This window comes from Desmodus rotundus, chromosome X (genome assembly GCF_022682495.2).
Source record: "Desmodus rotundus isolate HL8 chromosome X, HLdesRot8A.1, whole genome shotgun sequence".
Taxonomy (NCBI): domain Eukaryota; kingdom Metazoa; phylum Chordata; class Mammalia; order Chiroptera; family Phyllostomidae; genus Desmodus; species Desmodus rotundus.
The window spans coordinates 86,735,140-86,753,965 of record NC_071400.1 but is presented as its reverse complement, the minus strand read 5'-3'; the positions used below and the strand labels follow the sequence as shown (position 1 = coordinate 86,753,965).

The window sequence follows — 18,826 nt, the reverse complement described above, 5'->3', positions numbered from 1 at the left end:
TGCTTTGACCCTGCTTCTAATGCTGGGGCCACTGTCCTAGCTACTCACTTTCTCTCTCAGTTGGCCCCAGACATTAGAAGAAAATTTAAAAAGGCCGAGAATGGCCCCCAAACCCCTATCCGAGATCTGGTAAATATGGCATTTAAGGTGTTCAATAATCGGGAAGCAGAGGCTGAGGCTGCCAGCCAGGCACGCCTACAGCAAAAGGTGGCCCTGCAGACCCAAGCCATGCTAGCGGCCCTGCGGGACGGCGGCAAACACCGGCAGGGGGGCGAAGCCTAAGTCCGGGCCGAAGAATGCCCCACCGGGGGCCTGTTTCAAGTGCGGCAAAGAAGGACACTGGGCCCACCAGTGTCCTCAACCTCGGCCACCAACAAAGCCCTGCCCTGATTGCCGACAGCTTGGCCACTGGAGGGATGCCTGTCCCCTTAGAGGCTCGTCCCCGGCGCCTCCACGTGGGGGACCAGCCAATCAAGGTGTGGACTCTTCCCTGGCTGCGCCGGAACTTCTCGGGCTCCTTGACAACTGAAGTGGCCCGGACTCCAAGACCCCCATCACCCTTGCCGAGCCCAGGGTAATGCTGCAGGTAGCGGGTAAGTCCATCCCTTTCCTGGTGGACCAGGGGCTACCTACTCTGTTTTACCATCTTTTTCAGGAACTCTTACTCCTTCCCAGATCTCGGTCATGGGGGTTGACGGGACCCCATCTCGCCCATGGCGAACCCCTCTGTTTAACTGCAGTCTGGATGGCTTTCCCTTTTCCCATTCATTCCTGGTCATATCCTCCTGCCCTATCCCGCTTCTAGGAAGGGACGTTCTCCAACTGCTAGGCACCACTCTCCAGGTGATGCAAAACCCTACCCCTTCCTCCTCCCTCATCCTTCAGCTGTTAGAAAATCCAACTCCTCCTCCAGCTCCACCTATTTCCCCTTCCCTCCTCAACCCACAAGTATGTGATACTTCTATCCCAACCGTAGCTTCCCATCACCCCTGCACCCCAGTCCTCATCCGTCTAAAACAACCGACCTCAAGCCCCTCCCCTCTACGCCCCCCGGACAGCAGGAAGTAGCCAGATCGAACACGGCGCCCCTTATCCTATCAAAGAGGTCGGAGTGTCAGGATGGGTGGGGTAGGACAAAATGGCAGCCGAACTACAATCTGGAAGAGACGGCTGACGTCAAACCAGGGAGACACCAATGATAGATTGCCGCTTTGTTTAAGGAGACCAATCCCTAGCCCCCACAAAGAGAGCCAACCAGAATTTGGTGTATAAAACCCCGCAGTATTCCCTGCCTGGGCCCGACTACCCTGCTGGGGAACCTCGCCCGGGTGCACAAACCCCAATAAAGCTGTGTACTGCCTAACTTTGTGGCTAATTGGCATTTCTTCCTCTGCGGAGCCTAAGAAAACCTTTCAAATACCTTATCCCAGCAGATCTTGTGCCTCTTAACCCAGAGAATTGCCTGTAGAGTGAGCCACTGAGGAAGAGAGGATGGAAGTAGATGGGCATGGGGCACAGGAAGGAAGGAGAGAATTTCTAAGCACTTCCTCAGGTTGAACCCAATGCCCCCATCCTTTTTCTTTTCCTGTTTTAGTTCTTCTTGGTTTTATCTCCATTAAAAAGAGAAACCAAAAAAGGAGATTTTCCTCTTTTCTAGGAGTTCCTAGAAAAGCTTCACTATTCTTTTATTCCATCTCCTTTGGGGTTAAGGAGAGCTGTTATTTCTGAACTTACTGCCAGGGTTTCTTGTTTTCTTAATGTTTTAATACTCTCAAGATGACTTGTTTTTGATAAATCACTAAAGCAGAAGGTATTTTGTCCAGCTTTCTAAGCAATAAAAGCAAGTATGTAATGCTCTTGTACAAGAGTTGTGGGTTTTTTTCTCCTGCACAATATATTAACTAAGCAGAAAATGTGAAAGAACAAAGACAATAAAAGTAATGTTAGTTTAGTGGTAGTTTGAGATATTTCAGGAGAGATGGGATGTGAAGAAAAGCAGTGGCCATATTTAGAAAGCTGCCTCAAACCCAAGAGTATCTATTGAAGTAAACTTGATGACAGACTTTTTTCCTCTTCATGAATCATTGTATTCCTATAAAAGCGAAAATTCCTCTTCATTTAAACAAATGGCTTCCACATCTGTTTTCTTAGTTTCTCAAAAGGGTGTCTTCAGCTTGCATTTTTTTAAAGTGTTTATCTATTTAAAATGAAATATCGTCAAAAGCAGTTTATACATCAAAATCCAAGTTGGTCTTCAGCTTCTAAGAATTAGTTGAGAATGATCTGGTGGTGGTATAGGGAAAAAAGAAAACACATTTTGTATTCTGCAGAGGTAAGTTCTTCGTAACCATACTCTTTACATTTTATTGATTTATATTTAATTTTATTGCTCTTTTGTTTCTGGGGACTGATCGAGTGGGTAGCTCTGTCATTGGTAGCACATCCCAATATTCATGCTCTGGGTTCAGAGTTCTGAAAATAAGGCTTTTCCAGATCACTAGCAGGAGAGTTTATCTGTTAGTCTTACTGACTGAGAACTAATCTGTAGTTAGTTTGATTCATTTTTGTTCCATAATCAGTTTTCTCTTATCATGTTACTAAGAGAAACACATTCACCTGATTTGTAAAATACTGTAGTGCTTGTTCAGTTGTCAGTCTTGTGTGAATCTGCGTACCCTAAAGGGTTTTGTTTTTTTCTTTTCTAATCTTTAGTCTTTTGTGTGACAGGCCACCATGCCCTTGAGCCCATCCTGCCATTTAAAAATAAAGAATGAGAAGCAGCTGAAGTGCAGGCTCGTTTGCAGCTGACAGGAATCTGATCTGCTGCTTGGATTCTTGCTCTGGGTACCAACATGCCAGTGGTGTGTGGCTCCTCCCAGCCATGCCATTCGCCGTCACGAGGTTTGAGACGGTGGGAGCAAAGGAGGTTGTCTGTAGGGGAAGGAAAGATGTTTTTTTGTACATAAAGGTCAGGGAGAAATGCTCAGCACATGGGTTCCTACCACAGGTTGCAGGACTCCTGGCTTCTTACCACCCAGTGGAATTCCTCAGTCGTGATGGGGCCTTTGTCTTTCAGGAGGTTAAATAGGCTCCTCCCACCCCCTGAGCTACAGCTACCTGTGCTGTCAAAACAGTGGCTTGCTGTGAGGGCAAAGGTCCATGAGAACTGTGAGACATTTGATGTTATCAAAGCGAATCAGTGACAAAGGCAATTAATGTAATCACCTATGACTTAGGTAGTTTCTTTTGAAAGGTGTGAAGAATATTCTTTGGAAACTGAGGGGAACCCTTCTCCCGTTGTTAACTTTTCTTCTATTGGATGAGTATAAATTGGAACTGCTTATAAATGGCACCAAACTTGACATAAGAAAGAACACCCTCCCCCCTCCCAAATGCAGAAGAGAGGCAGGAAAACGATGGTCAGAGCTATAGGAGGCTCTTTACTTGTGAAGTGACTTGATTGATGTTTAGTCTTCCTGTTGAGCCCATCACTGCCTCAAGGAGGGGAGCCACTGCAGAAGTTTTGCTTGCTGTTTGTTGAGCTGCGGCCTGTAGCTGTTTTGGTTGCTCATGAAAAGGCAAGGTGCTCCCCCTTTTTGACCTTGTTCCGAGGCTTAATACAATTATTTGTATTAGGCACTAGCCACCTGTTGGGATCGTTCTCCTTAAAGGTCAGTGTGTGGTGCCTGGCTGTCTGACTGTGGCAGCCTGCAATCAGATTTGTCAGTGGTCACTGGTTTGTATGACACCTGCCAATTGTGACAGAAAGGATGGAAACCTGATAGCTGAAAGGGAAAGGAAAGTGCTGGAGGAGGAACGAGGGGTCCGGACACCCAGGGAGCACCATTACTGTGGTTTGGGCACCAGCTCGCCTCGTCTCCCATTCTCCTGCTGCCCCTTCATGAGCTGTGCCATCTGTTTCAATGGGTTCTGTTGTTGTCTGCGTGCCGACTTTGCTTTGGTTTAGTCGTATATTGCATCTCTGCTGACCATTGGAATTCCTGTATCCGAAACTTCCACGTCCTCTCCATTGAGCATCTTAGCTTCCGCTGCCTCCCTGTGATCTTTATTTAGATGTCCATAGGCATAACATACTCATCAATTCCAAAACTGCCCAGCTGGTTCTGCTCCCCAACCCGTTCCCCTTCCGGGATTCCCTGTCTCAGTGAGTGACAGCACTGTCTGCCTATCCAGTTGTTAAGTCAGGGACATGGGTTTCATCTTCCTCGTACCCCAAATTCAGCCAGTCACCAAGTTCCATAGATTCTACTTCCTAAATACCTGTGATTCTCTATCTCCAGTGCAATGACTATGATGCTGCTCAAGCTTCATCACGTCTTCCTGGGTGCTGCCCCTGGCACATCTATTCTCTACATGTTTTATAACCAGAGAGACCTCTTTAAACTGTCAAACTGACTGTCACTCCCCACTTTAAAGTCCTTAATGTGGTTTCTACGGCCTTTCACATTGGGCCTCTGCCCTCGCTCCACTTTCCCGAGCATTCTGATCTCAGCCATACTTTCCATTTTCTTCTCATTGCAAAAGAGACCTTTTCTTTGAAAACTTATTTTTTAAGAGTTTCCCTCCTTTGGATCTTCAACACTCTTCCCTCACCCCTCTTTTTCTGTAACTTCCTATGGATTACCTTCCCCTATATACAGTTTGCTTCTATGAACTTTCCTCTCCCACCTCAGAGGCCTCTATTGTGTGTGTGTACATATATTCTTTCCACGTGCATATTTGCCTCTCCGTTAGATACTACACACTGTAGAGGAAAGGGATTATGGCCGAGTCTTTCATGGTAGTGTTCCCTTCCACCTAACATGTGAGAACTGTTCCGTAAATACTTGTTAGTGCGTGCCCTGGCCAGTATGGCTCAGTTGGCTGGAGCGTCGTCTCGTAACCAGAAAAATGTTGTGGGTTTGATTCCCAGTCAGGGTGTGTGCCTGGGTTGTGGGTTCGATCCCTGGTCCAGGTGCACGTGGGAGGTGGCCAGTGGATGTTTCTCTCTCACGTTGATGTTCCTCTTTCTCCCTCCCTCTCTCTCTGAAAGCAATGAAAAAAGCATGTCCTCGGGTGAGGACGAAAAATAAGATAAAATGCTTGTTAGTATGTGAATGAATGAGTAACTTTTTGAGGGCCTAAATGAAAAGACTATAGAAATTCAAAAGTAAAGGGGATTTTTTTTAGTAGTAGTCAAATCTTGCATAGCTTATATATTGATATTTTGTCTTTTCTATATTCTACACCTGCATTCTAAATGACTTTTCTCAACTTGGCATTTATCTGTTTCTTTTGAATTCTCTGGATTCTTCCCAGAAGATGATGGGACAGGAAAAAAGTGATTGATAAATTGGAAAACATTATTTCATTGATCCTTAAACATAAAGAGGCATTCTAGAGGCATGCCTGAATATTGTCTACAACACATGCATCTCTGGACAGGTGAACACAATTACATTTACCTAAAATGAGACCATCTATCTGAAGATTTTTCTTTGAATTGGGAACCCTCTCTATTTTTTAAAAAAATATCTATATATTTTTAGAGAGAGGGGAAAGGAGGGAGAAAGAGAAGGAGAGAAACATCGATGTGAGAAACAAACATTGATCAGTTGCCTCTCGAACATGCCTCAACTGGGGACCAAACCTGGAACCCAGTCATGTGCCCCTATTGGGAATCGAACCAGTGACCTTTCGCTTCATGAGATGATGCCCAAGCAACAGAGCCATACCAGTTAGGGCGCAAACCCTCTCTATTTTAATCATATATAGCTAGCTCACAGAATCTGTTTTCTGAACTTCTAATAAAAGGGAGGGCAAGGGACACCATTTTGTAAGAATATAGAGTTGCTATAGGAGGGCGTGAAGACCGTATGGTCATTAAAGCACAGAATTTAGTGTTTAGCTCTGGTGCTGAGTGAGGAAGTTGCCCCTGAGGTCTTGGGCTTAAATAGTTCTCTCTCCTCTCACCTTACTCAAAGCAGGGAGTAATGGCGAACAGTACCATGACTATCTTACACACACCAGTGCTAACAAGGAGCTTTCCAGAAATCAAAAATACTTCCATCAAATGGTGATAGCAACACCTCGATCGTTCTCCAACTTTGGGTTGTCCTTTAGACCCCCAGCAAGGTGCTCTTCCAGGGTTGAGCTTCAGTCCAGGTGCTTAGTCATGACAAGCGGCATCCTGTTAAATCTGTCATTTGTGGGGACCAAGAGCTCCCAAGTTTTCTAGTCAGATTTTCCCATGACCTCAGTTATAAAGAAAATGTTGCAGATTCCAGAAAATGCTAATGTCCTTTTTAGCTGTATTATCTTGATTGCAGTGCTTCAGAATTGCCCAACTTCATTATCTGAACATAGCCGGCCTGGCGCCTTCTTCTCAAATAGACAATTATGATCAATTAAGCACTTTCAGGCCTTATAGACTATTTAATTTTATTAGTCAATTATTTGTGCTTTGAAAGAGTTAATGGTAGCTACCCAAGCCATTATTAGAAATTAGAATGTCCCAAAATAGAAAGGCTATTTCCTTTGAGTATGGCACTGCCGTAGAGAATGCCAAGCATAGTTTTTACTGAGTTAAAGGGTGAAGGAAGGCGGAGTGGGGGAGAATGTTACATGTAAATCATTTAGCCATTAACCTAATGGGTGGATTTATAAATCCTATTACTATAAGCCCTTTTCATTTCCACTGAGGCCTGGTGCATGCTTGATCCCACTAATGTAAAATTCATTCTGTCTAAGTGATTACTGAAGTAAGACACTTTGAGTCAATTTTAATCAGGTTGTGTGAAACTTGCCTGAGCGCTGATGTTCACCAAAGTGCGGACATAGTTTGGCCGTGTCTTAATTAGCCCCCCAGAAGAATTATTCTGGGAGTCCATCAGGGAACCAAATCTCCGAGCCTTTTGACGCATGCCTGTTTTTCTGTGAGGGAAAATACATCGTAGGGGCCAAATACACCCAGCTCCAAAGCAAGAGGCAAAGACCTTTGGGCAGTGGTGTTTCAAGTCTCGTGGACATTACGTGAATTCTAAGAATTCCTAAAGTGCTATTTTTATGGCTAATTGGAGCATCTGCAATCGTACTTACATTTGAACACATCAGAATTTCAAATTTGGTGAAATATGTGCACCCTCGTCCTAGGAAAATGCTTACAGGCGCACATTCACACTTTCCCTTACAGTAGCCGGGATTTTCAGATTTCTTGACCTTAGGTTCATGTCTCCTGCTCTAGTTTTCATCTTGGTGCCTTAGGGTTTTTTTTTTTTTCTTCTTCTGGGAATTTAATATTCAAGAGTGTAGGCTTGTACTTGAACTCTTTTGTCGGTGAGTAGATTTGACTCAAGTGTGCTTTAAAGTCAGCACTAGAAGCTTTCTGGGTTCTGTGTCAGACCTAATCCCAAGTGTGACAATAATGCATGTAAGTTCAAGTGAAGTGTATGGGACACACGTTTCTAAACTGGAGGTTGGAGTAGAGGAGGAATAGAGAATAAGAATGTGGTACAAGGAAGGTTTCTTTAAAGGTGAAAACAGTTTTTTCAAAGTAAAAATATAAAGTGGATTCTAAAAAATCCACGAGATGAATGAATATTCCAGAGCAGGAAATCAGAAGACAAAGATGTTCACTTTTCCTTTCACACGTTCAGAGCCACACTTGGTGGTATTTTGAGTTTTTAGATCAAAATTAGAGCCCTGTCAAATTGTGGGGCAGTAGTTGAGAGAGACTCATAAATATCATTAAATGTGTCTGCTGGGGAGGAGAAACCTTTCAGAAAGCTTTGTTTATTCAGCATGTTTTATATTCTTTACACATGAGCTACCAGAAGGTCTAGGTTGTAGATTCAGGATTTAAAACAAAATCAGCTTATCTGGAAACAAGAGTTGTATGGGAGAGGTACACTTTTAGTCAAGTTTATAATTAACGGACCTTTATCATTGGGGTAGAAATTCATTTCTCTTGAGTGAATATTTGTTTAACATGGGCTGTGTTTGAAGGTGGGGTTAAAACTGATTCACTCCATTTCTTGCATGGAAAGAGCTAGCATTTAAATGCGTACAGTGTGTGGGTTTAATTGCCGCTTTCTGTAACCCACTTTAGCGTCCTGTTGTTGTGGAGATGCACTTATCAGTCCACGGCTTTGTTCTTCTCAAGCTGTACCACTTGGGGTTTGCCTCCTTTCACTACCACCGAAGAAATAAATATTTATTGAATTACTGTTATGTGTCAGGCTATTGATTACTATTATGCGTTAGGTTTAATGGCTAAGACATGATCTCTGTTACCATTTGCTAGTAGTCTCTTAACCTTACCTGTTATAATAGAGTGGGTGTGCTGCCGTATACACAGAGTCCTTTGGGGGCTACATTGGACTAACACACTTTTTAATATCATTGGGTCAGGGAGGCCAGAGAGACTGTTTTTGACAGTGTGAAGTTCCTTGTGAAATAAGTAGATGTTAGGTGATAATACCTAACATTTACTGAGCACTTAGGTACCAGAGACTACAGAACTATTTACATATGTGGTTACATTTACTGCTCACAGTAGCCCTGTTGTAAGGAAGCTGCAGCTGTTATCTCCACTTTACAGTCAAGGAATCGGAGGCTTAGTGACTTATTGTGTGCGCAAGGTCATGCAGTGTATAAGCAGTACCCTTAGCTTTGAACTCAGCCTGTAATAGTTGGGGATCTCCATAGAAACAGAACCAATAGGGGGTGTGTGTGTGTGTGTGTGTGTGTGTGTGTGTGTGTGTGTGTGTGTGTGTGTGAGAGAGAGAGAGAGAGAGAGTGGGGGGATTGGGCGGAGAAGGAGGGATTTTATGGAATGGGCTCATGTGATTGTGGGTACTGGCAAATCGGAAATTTGCTGGGCAGGTCGCAGTCTGGAGACCCATTTGGAACATGAGTTGATGTTTCAGTTCAAGCCTGAAGGCAGTCTGCAGCAGAATTCCCTCTTCCTTGGGGGACCTCAGTCTTTTTCTCTTAAGGCCTTCAACTGATTGGATGAGGCCCACCCACATTATGGTGGGTAATCTTTTTTGCTTAAAGTGTACTGATTTAAATGTCAGTCTTGTGCTTAAAAAAAGTACCTCCACAGCAACATGTAGACTAGTGTTTGACCACATGTCTGGGTATCATTGCCTAGCCAAGTTGACAGATAAAATTAACCATCACACAGCCTAACTTCTGACCCCACACTTTTAAGTACTGTGGGGAAACAGCATGTGAAAAATACGGAAGTGATAATAGAGCATGGCTTGTTCAACGAATTCAAAATATTTCAGGAACGCTGGCTTGAAGGATGCAGGCGGGAAGCATTAGAAGATGAGGTGGGCCTCAGCTAGATTTTGGGTCAAGCTAGGGGGTTGAATTTCATTTCAAAGAGTACATTTTAGAAAGGACACTGGGAAGATGATGAGAATGGCTTGGGAGGTAGTAATACTAGAGCCAGGTGGTAGGTGAGGGCCCAGAGGAGGGACAGCCCATTGGCAGGGGGTGTCACACTGGAAAGCCACAGTGAGACTTGTTAGCTCATTGGATCAGAATGGAAGTCATTCCTTTGTTTTAGATGAAGGCTCTTGGAGGGGCCATTTGTCATGTTTGGAGCTGGTTGTGGTTTTGGAGGTGATGGATGGAGTTTGGAATGAGTGCTTATGGGACAGAATTGGGTATGGGCCTGGAGAGAGAAGATGCTGAGTCATCAGTGTAACATCACTGATTCTTAATCAGGGGCAATCCTTACCCCTCCCCCCGCCCCCCATGAAACATGTGGCAATATCTGAAGATAATTTTGGTTGTCACAACTGGAGAGCATGTATGCGTGTTGCTTGCATCTAGTGGGTAGAGGCCAGGAACAGCCCCTCATGACAAAGAATTACCCAACTTAAAGTGTCAATTGTGTTGATTTTGAGAAACCGTGATATATACGAGGTTTGTCTGGAAACAGTCCAGCCATTGTTAATATAACGAGAATGGTTTACGTGACATCCATGTAACCTGGCAGCCAAGGAGAGCAGACTGGAATGTGCATGTGTGAACAATGACGACTTCACTGTACTAGTCAGTGGGGGTGGTAGACACCAGTAGGTGAGCATGTGTACTGTGTGACCATTGCATTCAAAATGACTGAGCAAGTAGAGCAATGAATCTGCATCAGATTTTGCGTGAAGCTTGAACATTCCTCCACGGAAACAATTTGGATGATTCAGAAGGCCGCAGCTGTGGGCAGCTGGTGATTGGCAGCTTCATCCCAACAACGTGCTTGCTCATGCATCGCATCTGGTGCAGAGTTTTTTGGCAAAACATCAAATCACCCAGGAGACTCAGCCCCACTATGGCCCAGATTTGGCGCCCTGTGACTTCTGGCTTTTCCCAAAACTAAAATCATCTTTGAAAAGGAAGAGATTTCAGACTGACGATGAGATTCAGGAAAATACAGTGGGGCAGCTGATGGCGAGTGGGAGAACTGTGTGAGGTCCCAAGGTGCTACTTTGAAGGGGAGCGAGGCGTCATTGTCCTGTGTACAGTGTTTCTTGTATCTTCTTCAATAAATTCCTCTATTTTTCATGCTACATGGCTGGATACCTTCTGGACAGACCTTGTATATATGAAGATGTGTATATATTTTCCTGGGCGGGAGAGGGGGTATGGATTTCAACGGAAGGTGTTGGGTATTTTTATGTACTGTAAATACACTCACTCACTTATATTAAGTACATAAAGATGTATGCAGACTCCTTGTGAGAGTGTACATATTTCTAGTTTTTGCAACCACATACCCATCGAAAGCAACCTAGAGTATGGAAATATTCTCTCTCTCTCTCTCTCTCTCTTTTTTTTTTTTTTTGCTGAAGCGTATTCTTGTAGTGCTAATTATCTGTGTTGGACGTATTATTGCCCCTTTTTCCTAATATTAAAGAAATGAATGTGAAAGAAATGAAAGACAAAACAATCCAAGTTCTACATGTTGAACTTGGATTCTTAGGTTTTTAGATCTGGGAGGAATGCCCAGCTTTCCACTTTGTAAATGAGGATGCTAAGACGTAGAGAGGGGAAAAAAGCTTGTTCGCAAATCACTTAGCTAGTAATTGGCAGTACTCAGACTTCAGACCCCTGACTGTTCTTTAAACTCACATTGGTATAGTGTTTTATTTTTGCAAAGCAAGTTTTCAGCATAAAGTTTTTTGATTCCTCGTGTAGCTGGGGAAACTAGGTGGTAGTATTATCCCAATTGTAAAGAGGGTAAAACTAAGGTTTAAGGGCACTGAGGAACCCCATGTCACAGGAATGTTATTAAGTGGTGGAGACAGAAAGTAGGGTGCTTCTAAATCCACTGCCCTGCTCCTTGAGCATCTTATAGAAAAGATACACATCTCAGAAAAATAGGAAAAAGGCATCTAACAAAATGAGGACAAAATAAATGTCCACCAAGTGGGAGAAGCACATAACACTAAATCCTGGTTGGGAACTGCTAAAATTGGGAAAAGCTTAGATGATGGCTGGATTACCAGATACCATAATATTTATATTTCTAATCCTTTCCTCTTCCTTATCCTTCAAAACCATTCATTTGCTCCCCCTAGTAGACTAATGTATTAGTTTAAAAAACCTTTCCAAAAAAATAAAAACAACAAAAAGCCATTCCAGTTTATTTCTAATTTTGTCATCAGTAACAGAAGAACCCTAAAGCCACTGAGATTTCAGTTGTCATTCTGTTCATACATGATTTGTTTAGATTTGACCTTAGGCAACATTTTCATAACCAGTAGGATTTCCATTGTGTTTAATAGCTGTCTCATGTAATGAAGTGGGTTTCTTGATAGTAGATATCACTATAATGGACATATGCTTTTGAAATAGGAGCTTGTAACTTTTTTTAACTGGAAAGGTGGCGATTTCTTTCATTTAGCATTAATAAACACTGTTTTAGTCTGTAATTGCCCCTAAAAACATTTTATAACCTTTGAATGCATTGCAAGACACCAGTATTCTGTCCTAACAAAAAACCAGGACCCCACCTTTCTCCTGGTCTGGTTAGGAGAACCTGTAAATACACAGCTCGGTTGTACTTTTTCTTAGGTCGCTGCTGCTGTTAACCCCAGGGTAACAAACATGCTCTTTTTGCTTAGTAAACCACATCGTGGGTGTACTCCTGAGCCAATCATTTTCTTTAGGAAACCCTTTTTTGAAATATATTTCCATTTCTTTTTTAGTCCCCAGCCCCCCTTCGCCAGCCTTTAGAGGCTCGGGTTGGGGTTAAAACACCTTTTCGTATTATTTTAATTATTGCTCTCCCCACCCCCAGCCCCACTCCTTTCCTGTTTCCCCCTCCTCTTTCCCCCTAACCGCACTGTTCTGCTAAGCCTGCAATGATTGATGTGATGGCAGTGCTGTCATTCTTTTTAACCAAAAAAAAGTCATTTTTGTTCTAGTTATTTTAATAGAGTCCCATTAAAGATGTATTGCTGACTGAAATATCGGCATGAAGGGCTCTCACTGAGCTGAGCCCAGGAATTAAGAAGTCAGGAAATCGGCTGCTGCATTGCAAGAGAGCCTTGTGTGACACCGAATCTCCTGATTGGGGAGATCATTACTGCTATTATGACTCGACTTGCGTAGGAATTTTAAATTCCATCTGAATGTCAGTAATAACCCTCTTAGCAAATTATCCTGAATAAAATCACGAAGGCATTTTATATAATAGGTGTTGAATTACTGGATAGATTTGCTAATTAAATACTCTTTGTTCTGCTGCAGTTGACATTACAGGGTAAGATCTTGAACAATTATTCTCAACAGCTGTACTTTGTTAAGGGAAAAATTAACCACAAAGTTTATTTTTTTACACTTGAAGTTGGCAGATTTTTGAAATGTGCTTGAAAAATTTCATCATCCAATTGGTAATGAGTAGATAAATATGCAGGTGTTGCTGTGAAATCAGATAACTGCCGACTGCCTTATTAATGAATTTAGCAAGCTTTTATAGCCCTGTTTTCTAGCTTCTGGCACTTACGAAATGATTTTCCGTCAGAATGGGTGGCTTTAATATTAGGCTTGTCACTTGGAAGTGAACTTATCAGTGGTCATCTTCTAATCACTGTTCCTTGTGTCCAGCAGACCTTTCTGGATACCTGTGGCTTTTTTGTAAAATGCATGTTCTTAATGGGGAAAATATCTGTAATATGTGTGTTTGATTGTTGGCTTCCAGAACATTCATGTGGTATAGGCTTTTTATCAAGACAGTGAGATACAGTAATAAGAAAGTGAAACATATGGTCCAGCTTCTAGATCAAGCTCTTGACTAACTCTTATTTTGGGTGGAATTGCAGAGCCTGACTTTGCTCATGTATAAAATAGGGCTTATGGTACTGCTTACCCCTTAGAATTACACATTCAGCATTCTACAAATGCTTGTGAATAGCTACCTTGTGTTAGTCCCTCTGCTAGATCTTGCGATGTTGGTAGTCCACTGGATATCCAACCGCTGAGCCCAGTGAGCAGTTTGAACTGAGGGCAGCTTTGGGGTGATCCTGCTCATTAGCCTTGGGTATATAGCCTTGGGTAAGCGTTGGACTGGATAGGGCCCTGTGGTAGCCACCATGTAGAACTGCTTAGTGAGGAAGCACAGGAAGTAGCAGTCAGCCTGGTTGTGGGTTGTCTGGCCTAGGATAGACTGAAGAGTTGATGAGCTATGGAGAGGACCTTGAACTTGAGACAGAGCATTGTCATCAGCTACTGTTGAGGTCCACTGGAAAGATGGTGATTAAAACTATCTATAGAAATTAGTATACCCTCTGTGGAGAGCTATTTGACTATATTTGTCAAAAAATTTTAAATATATAAGTTTTAACCCAGTAAGTCTTCTTGTAGTTTATCTTGTTACTGGCATATTGGCAGATTCCACGTGTATGAGGATTATTCACTGAAGTGTGGTTATAAAGGTAAAGATTAGAAAGAATATACATATTCAGTAATAGAGCACGAGTTAAATCGTGATCAGTTGATACGATGGAATGCTACGTAGTCATTAAAAAGAATAAGTCAGCTGTTTATGTGCGGGTATGGAATAATCTCTAAGATAAAGTGTTAGGTTAAGAACAAGCAGCGGCAGTGACAGCCTTTATAGTTTGCTTAGTTTCTACCATTTCCGTTCAAAACATCCACCAAGAGGTTTCTGCCACCAAAGAGAAAGCCATTGTGGTAGCAGCCTTCAGATTGTGCGTGGAAATGGCTGCGAGTTGGTGGAGGACAGAGTGGGGTGCGTGATCTGAAAGGTGAAGGTGCTCTCAGGGATGATCTAGTTGGTTTGGTTCCCGGCACGAAAGAAGAGTAGAAGAAATCGGTTGCTGCATATGCAGAATTGCAGCGAAAGGTCAGCAGATTGTTCCTGAGATATGTGACATGGCACGAAACATTAACCCTGTGGAACTGCCCTTGTGGTGAGGAAAGCTAAGCCTGGCAGCGGTGGAAGGGGCAGAGGATGAAGAGAACTCGTGATAAGTAGTTCTGTCCTCACTATGATTGACTTGACTTGGGTGGATCTCATTATTGCCCTTTTCCCAAAGGAATTGTCAGGTAGTCTCCCACAAGGCTTTCCCTGTAATTTAAATGTTAAAAAATGAAGATGAAGTGGAGGAAAGTGAATGTTTTTATGAGGTAACAATTCTAGTGCCTAGTAGAGAAGTAATTGGGATTACTATGAGACGTATCAGTCAATTAGCAAACAGTTTTTTAAGTACTTGTTACATAGGAAGCCTGGTGTCCATGGGGAGGGGGCACCAAAAACTGTTTCCAGAATGGGATTACCATGATTATCTTGGGCCGTGGCCTTTAACCGCACCTACAACATAAGAATCACCTTGGGAGCTCTTTTTAAAAAATGGGTTGGGGCCAGGTATTGGTATTTGTTAAAAGATTGCCAGGCAGTTCCACTGTACAGCCACTATTAAAACCACTGGTTAGCCTAATCAGTATTCACCACCACCCCTGCCCCCGCCCCCCCCCAGGGCAGGGGAAGGGCTTCCTTCCCTAAGAACATAGGACCATGAATGCCTGCACAACATCAGGAGGCAGTAATAGAGGGGAGGGGCAATGGGAATGGAAAGTAGTGGGTAGATATAAAAGATATTCTGAGGTAGGATTTTTAGGGCTCTGTAGTATGAAGGACAAAAAAGACAAATGATATGAGATTTCAGCTTAGTTGACAATGAGGACTATCGGGGGTGGAAAAAAATATAAATGAAGTAAATCTACCTGGCCCATTGGAAAAGTGACTTCTGGGTTAGATGGATGCTTTGAAAGATGGGCAATCGTGTACAGAAAATAGCATGAAGTGACTAAGGCTCCGTACTCTGGAGTAAGAGTGCTTGGGTTCTTACCCTTGGTGTGTCACCTAGTGGGACAAATGAATACTTCCTCTTGGGGCCTTTTTTTTTTTTTTTTTTTTGCATCTAACAAATGGGGATTTTAATGGTGGTTGTCCCTTGGGGACCTTGGAGAATGACATGAGAAAATACATGAAATGCTTGTAGCATAGTATCTGCCCCTCCCCACACACACCCTCTGAGTGCTCATTATCTCATGTTACTTTTGAAGAGGCTTTAAATTTGTGTTATTTCTGATCTGGTCTGTGATAGTTTGTATCTGTTTTTATCTATATCCACATTATAATCTGTATGTGTCTAATCTTATAGCCATATGGGCCTGGGGGCAGAGCTGTCTACACATATTATCTGTATGATTGCCTTCATTCACCGAATGCTTCCTGAGCCCCAGCTTTGAGCTGGGCGCTGTGCTAGCTCCCAGACTATAGTGCAGGTCTGCTTTCTGCCTTCAAGAAGTTTAGTGTAGAGGAGAAATTTAAATCTAATCTGCCTACTATATATATCAGATATATATTATATATTTGATATATAGCTAATACATATATTTGATATATACCTTTATTATATATATGTGTGTGTGTGTGTGTGTGTGTGTGTGTGTGTATATATATATATATATATATGTATGTGTATATATATAAAATTCTTTTAACCTTTTAAGGTCCTGAATGCCGTGAGTAAGAATTGCCAGATTTGAAATGCTCTGTCAAGCTTTTTTTGCCATGCAGTTCTTTTAGATGTTAGTAATGAGAATAGTTGGCCTTTTTCTATATTATAAAGGGATTCTGTTGGTCCTTGAATAATGTCATTTTGTTTGTCATTTCATTATAATATCAATGAAGAAAAACATTGATTCCCGCTTGGGGCCACCGTCAGTATGGAGTTTGCATCTTCTCCCCGTGTCTACATGGGTTTTCTCCAGGCACTCCGGTTTGTCTCACATCCCAAAGATGTGCATGCTGGGTTCATGGTCGTGTCTACATTGTCCCAGTCTGAGTGAGTGTGCGTGTGAGTGGCCTTGCAATGGAAGGGTATCCTGTCCAGGGTGGGTGCCCACCTTGTGCCCTGAACTGCCAGAATCGGCTCTAGCCACTGGTGACCCTAAGCTGGAATATGTGGGTTGGAAAAGAATTCTCTGGTTTTTATTCATCTTCCTTAAATGTACGTGTAGCTCACCTTTATTTCGGTGTTTAACATTAGAAGTGTTTTGAGTGTGTATTTAGAAGGTTGGTGATGTTTTTGTGACCGTAGGAAATACGTCAGGACCTTAACTCCTGTTTATATTAATTAGCCTATGGTAAAATCGGTTTCTTTATATATGTTGTTTCACTTACAGTCTCAGTTTCGAAGCATCTGTCCATGATGTTAAGTGAGGACTTACTGTATTTTTATTATGCATGTTTTTTAAAGAGAGATCTTTACATAGATCTGCTTACATAGAGCTTATGTAGATCTTTACAATAGATCTGTTTACATATCTCTGACTGAGAATCAACATTGAAGCAAATTTATTTTTAGACTATGTTGATGTTATTGTTATTTTGAGAGTTGTAGTTAGAAAATGATCAAGAGCTTTAAAATATATGGAAATGACAAATCATCGGGCTACCTATCTATGTATTTATATTTGTTTTTGTAATTATATAATGCATTAATCTTGACTTTCTGTTTCCTTTAGATTTTGATGCATACAAAAGAAATGGTAGAGAAGGTAATGCTGAGCATTTTGAGCATTTTCATCATATAACAACTCTTCAATATCATACCTAGTGACATTTTTGTATTCAAGGAAAATTGCAACCCAAACAGACTGGAAATGGCTTCTTAGGATGTCTGGTTTATGTTTATAATCCCCCCTAATGGATTATAGCTTTTTTCTTTTACTAACACTGATATGATCTAGCCGCTGCTTGAAGCCTATATGTGACTGTTTCAAGCAAATTAGTAACAGTGCTAATTAGAGTTTACTTCCAGGTTTTTGTACTGTATGATTGATTTTTTTTGGCACTCTTCATATTCTGCTAAATACTGCTTGAAACTGTTAAGAATTTAATATGGATTTGTGCCTTTGAATTTTAAAATCCTATTATGTTTCTGCTTCATAAATTGCCATGACCGCTAAGCTTGTGGTACTGTGGGTAAATAGAGTAATAGACTTTCCTAGTCTCTTATCCTCCTTTGTATTATTGAGTTACACACTTTGTTTTCGTGGAAACTAGACACCTCCCCTGCCACTGGCATGCCTGTTTGTTTTAAGAAAATTAGGGAGATTTTTTAACGTGGCAGTGTTCGCCTTTCTGGCTTATTGGCACTTCAGTCGTTCACTCCTGACAATGTGGATAAGAATACATTTAGCCTTTGGGGAAAAAATCAGTGGGACCTGTAATTTCTGTAATGTAGAAAATCTTGAATTTCATTGTGCATAATGGTCACCATGTTTTCGTTGTTAACTTTTATAATTTTGCCTTTTCATTAGATGGATCTTGAAGTTATTTATGGAGATACAGACTCAATTATGATAAACACCAACAGCACCAATCTGGAAGAAGTATTTAAATTGGGAAACAAGGTGAGATAATTCGGTAAAACTATCTGGTTTATTTACTTTTGTGAATTAGTTTTGACATGGAACGTCATAAATTCATGTATATGTACATTGTGTGTTTCTGAAAAGAATACATTGAGTGCCTTCAGTTCTTCATGCTCTTTTATATTTCTTAGCCTCTTCTCCAATTGTTTGTTTTGGGGATAAAATTAAAAGAGAATTGTTTTTTCCTTGAATGATAGATATGTTTTGCCTTTGAGAACAGCATAAGAGTGATGAGTTTAAGATGTGATCAAGTTAGTACTTATCACATTGTCACTCATAAGGAGAAATGTGTCTAGCAGTGTTCAGATGCCTTTCATACGCTGATAGATATGGATAAATCCCTACCTACCTACCTACCTACATATACACTTTTGCACACGTCTATGGTGTTTATTGGAGTACTTAAAAAATATTTGAAAAGGCAAGGAGACGTTTAGAAATAGTCATTTGTAGTCTCCTAATTGCAGTTTACAATTAGCACAGTTAGTGGTTCTTGAGCAATTACTATGTTGAGATATTGTGCCAATAAACTAAAACTAAGGTATCATCTCACAAACTAACACCTTCTTACCTTTCCCCTTTAAAATGTATGAAACCTGAGCTACGGTCCTCACTTGAAAGCAAGTGTAGCACATTGTACTCATATTGGACCTTGAAAAACTGTATTTTCCCTAGAGGCAAGGGTCTGTGCCCTGACCCTATCAATAAGAGCAGGTGACGTTCATGTGTTTGTTCGGCATATATGTATTTGCTTATACTCAAGGTGCCTATGTTCAAGGTACAGGGATATTATAGACGTTTTAATAGTTTAAGTTTTACTTATTTCTGGCCATATATCTACTTG

The 18,826-nt window shown here is 41.7% G+C and overlaps 1 protein-coding gene across 4 annotated transcripts in view; it reads left to right on the top strand.

The window, feature by feature from the left end:
- The window catches only part of POLA1 (DNA polymerase alpha 1, catalytic subunit), a 299,926-nt gene that overhangs the window by 100,588 nt on the left and 180,512 nt on the right, over positions 1-18,826 (top strand). For all 4 annotated transcript variants that reach the window (XM_053917486.1, XM_053917487.2, XM_053917485.1 and 1 more), the window contains 2 exons: positions 17,071-17,103; positions 17,869-17,961. In XM_053917486.1, coding sequence (XP_053773461.1) covers positions 17,071-17,103; positions 17,869-17,961 — 126 coding nt within the window. The remainder of the gene's footprint in view (positions 1-17,070; positions 17,104-17,868; positions 17,962-18,826) is intronic.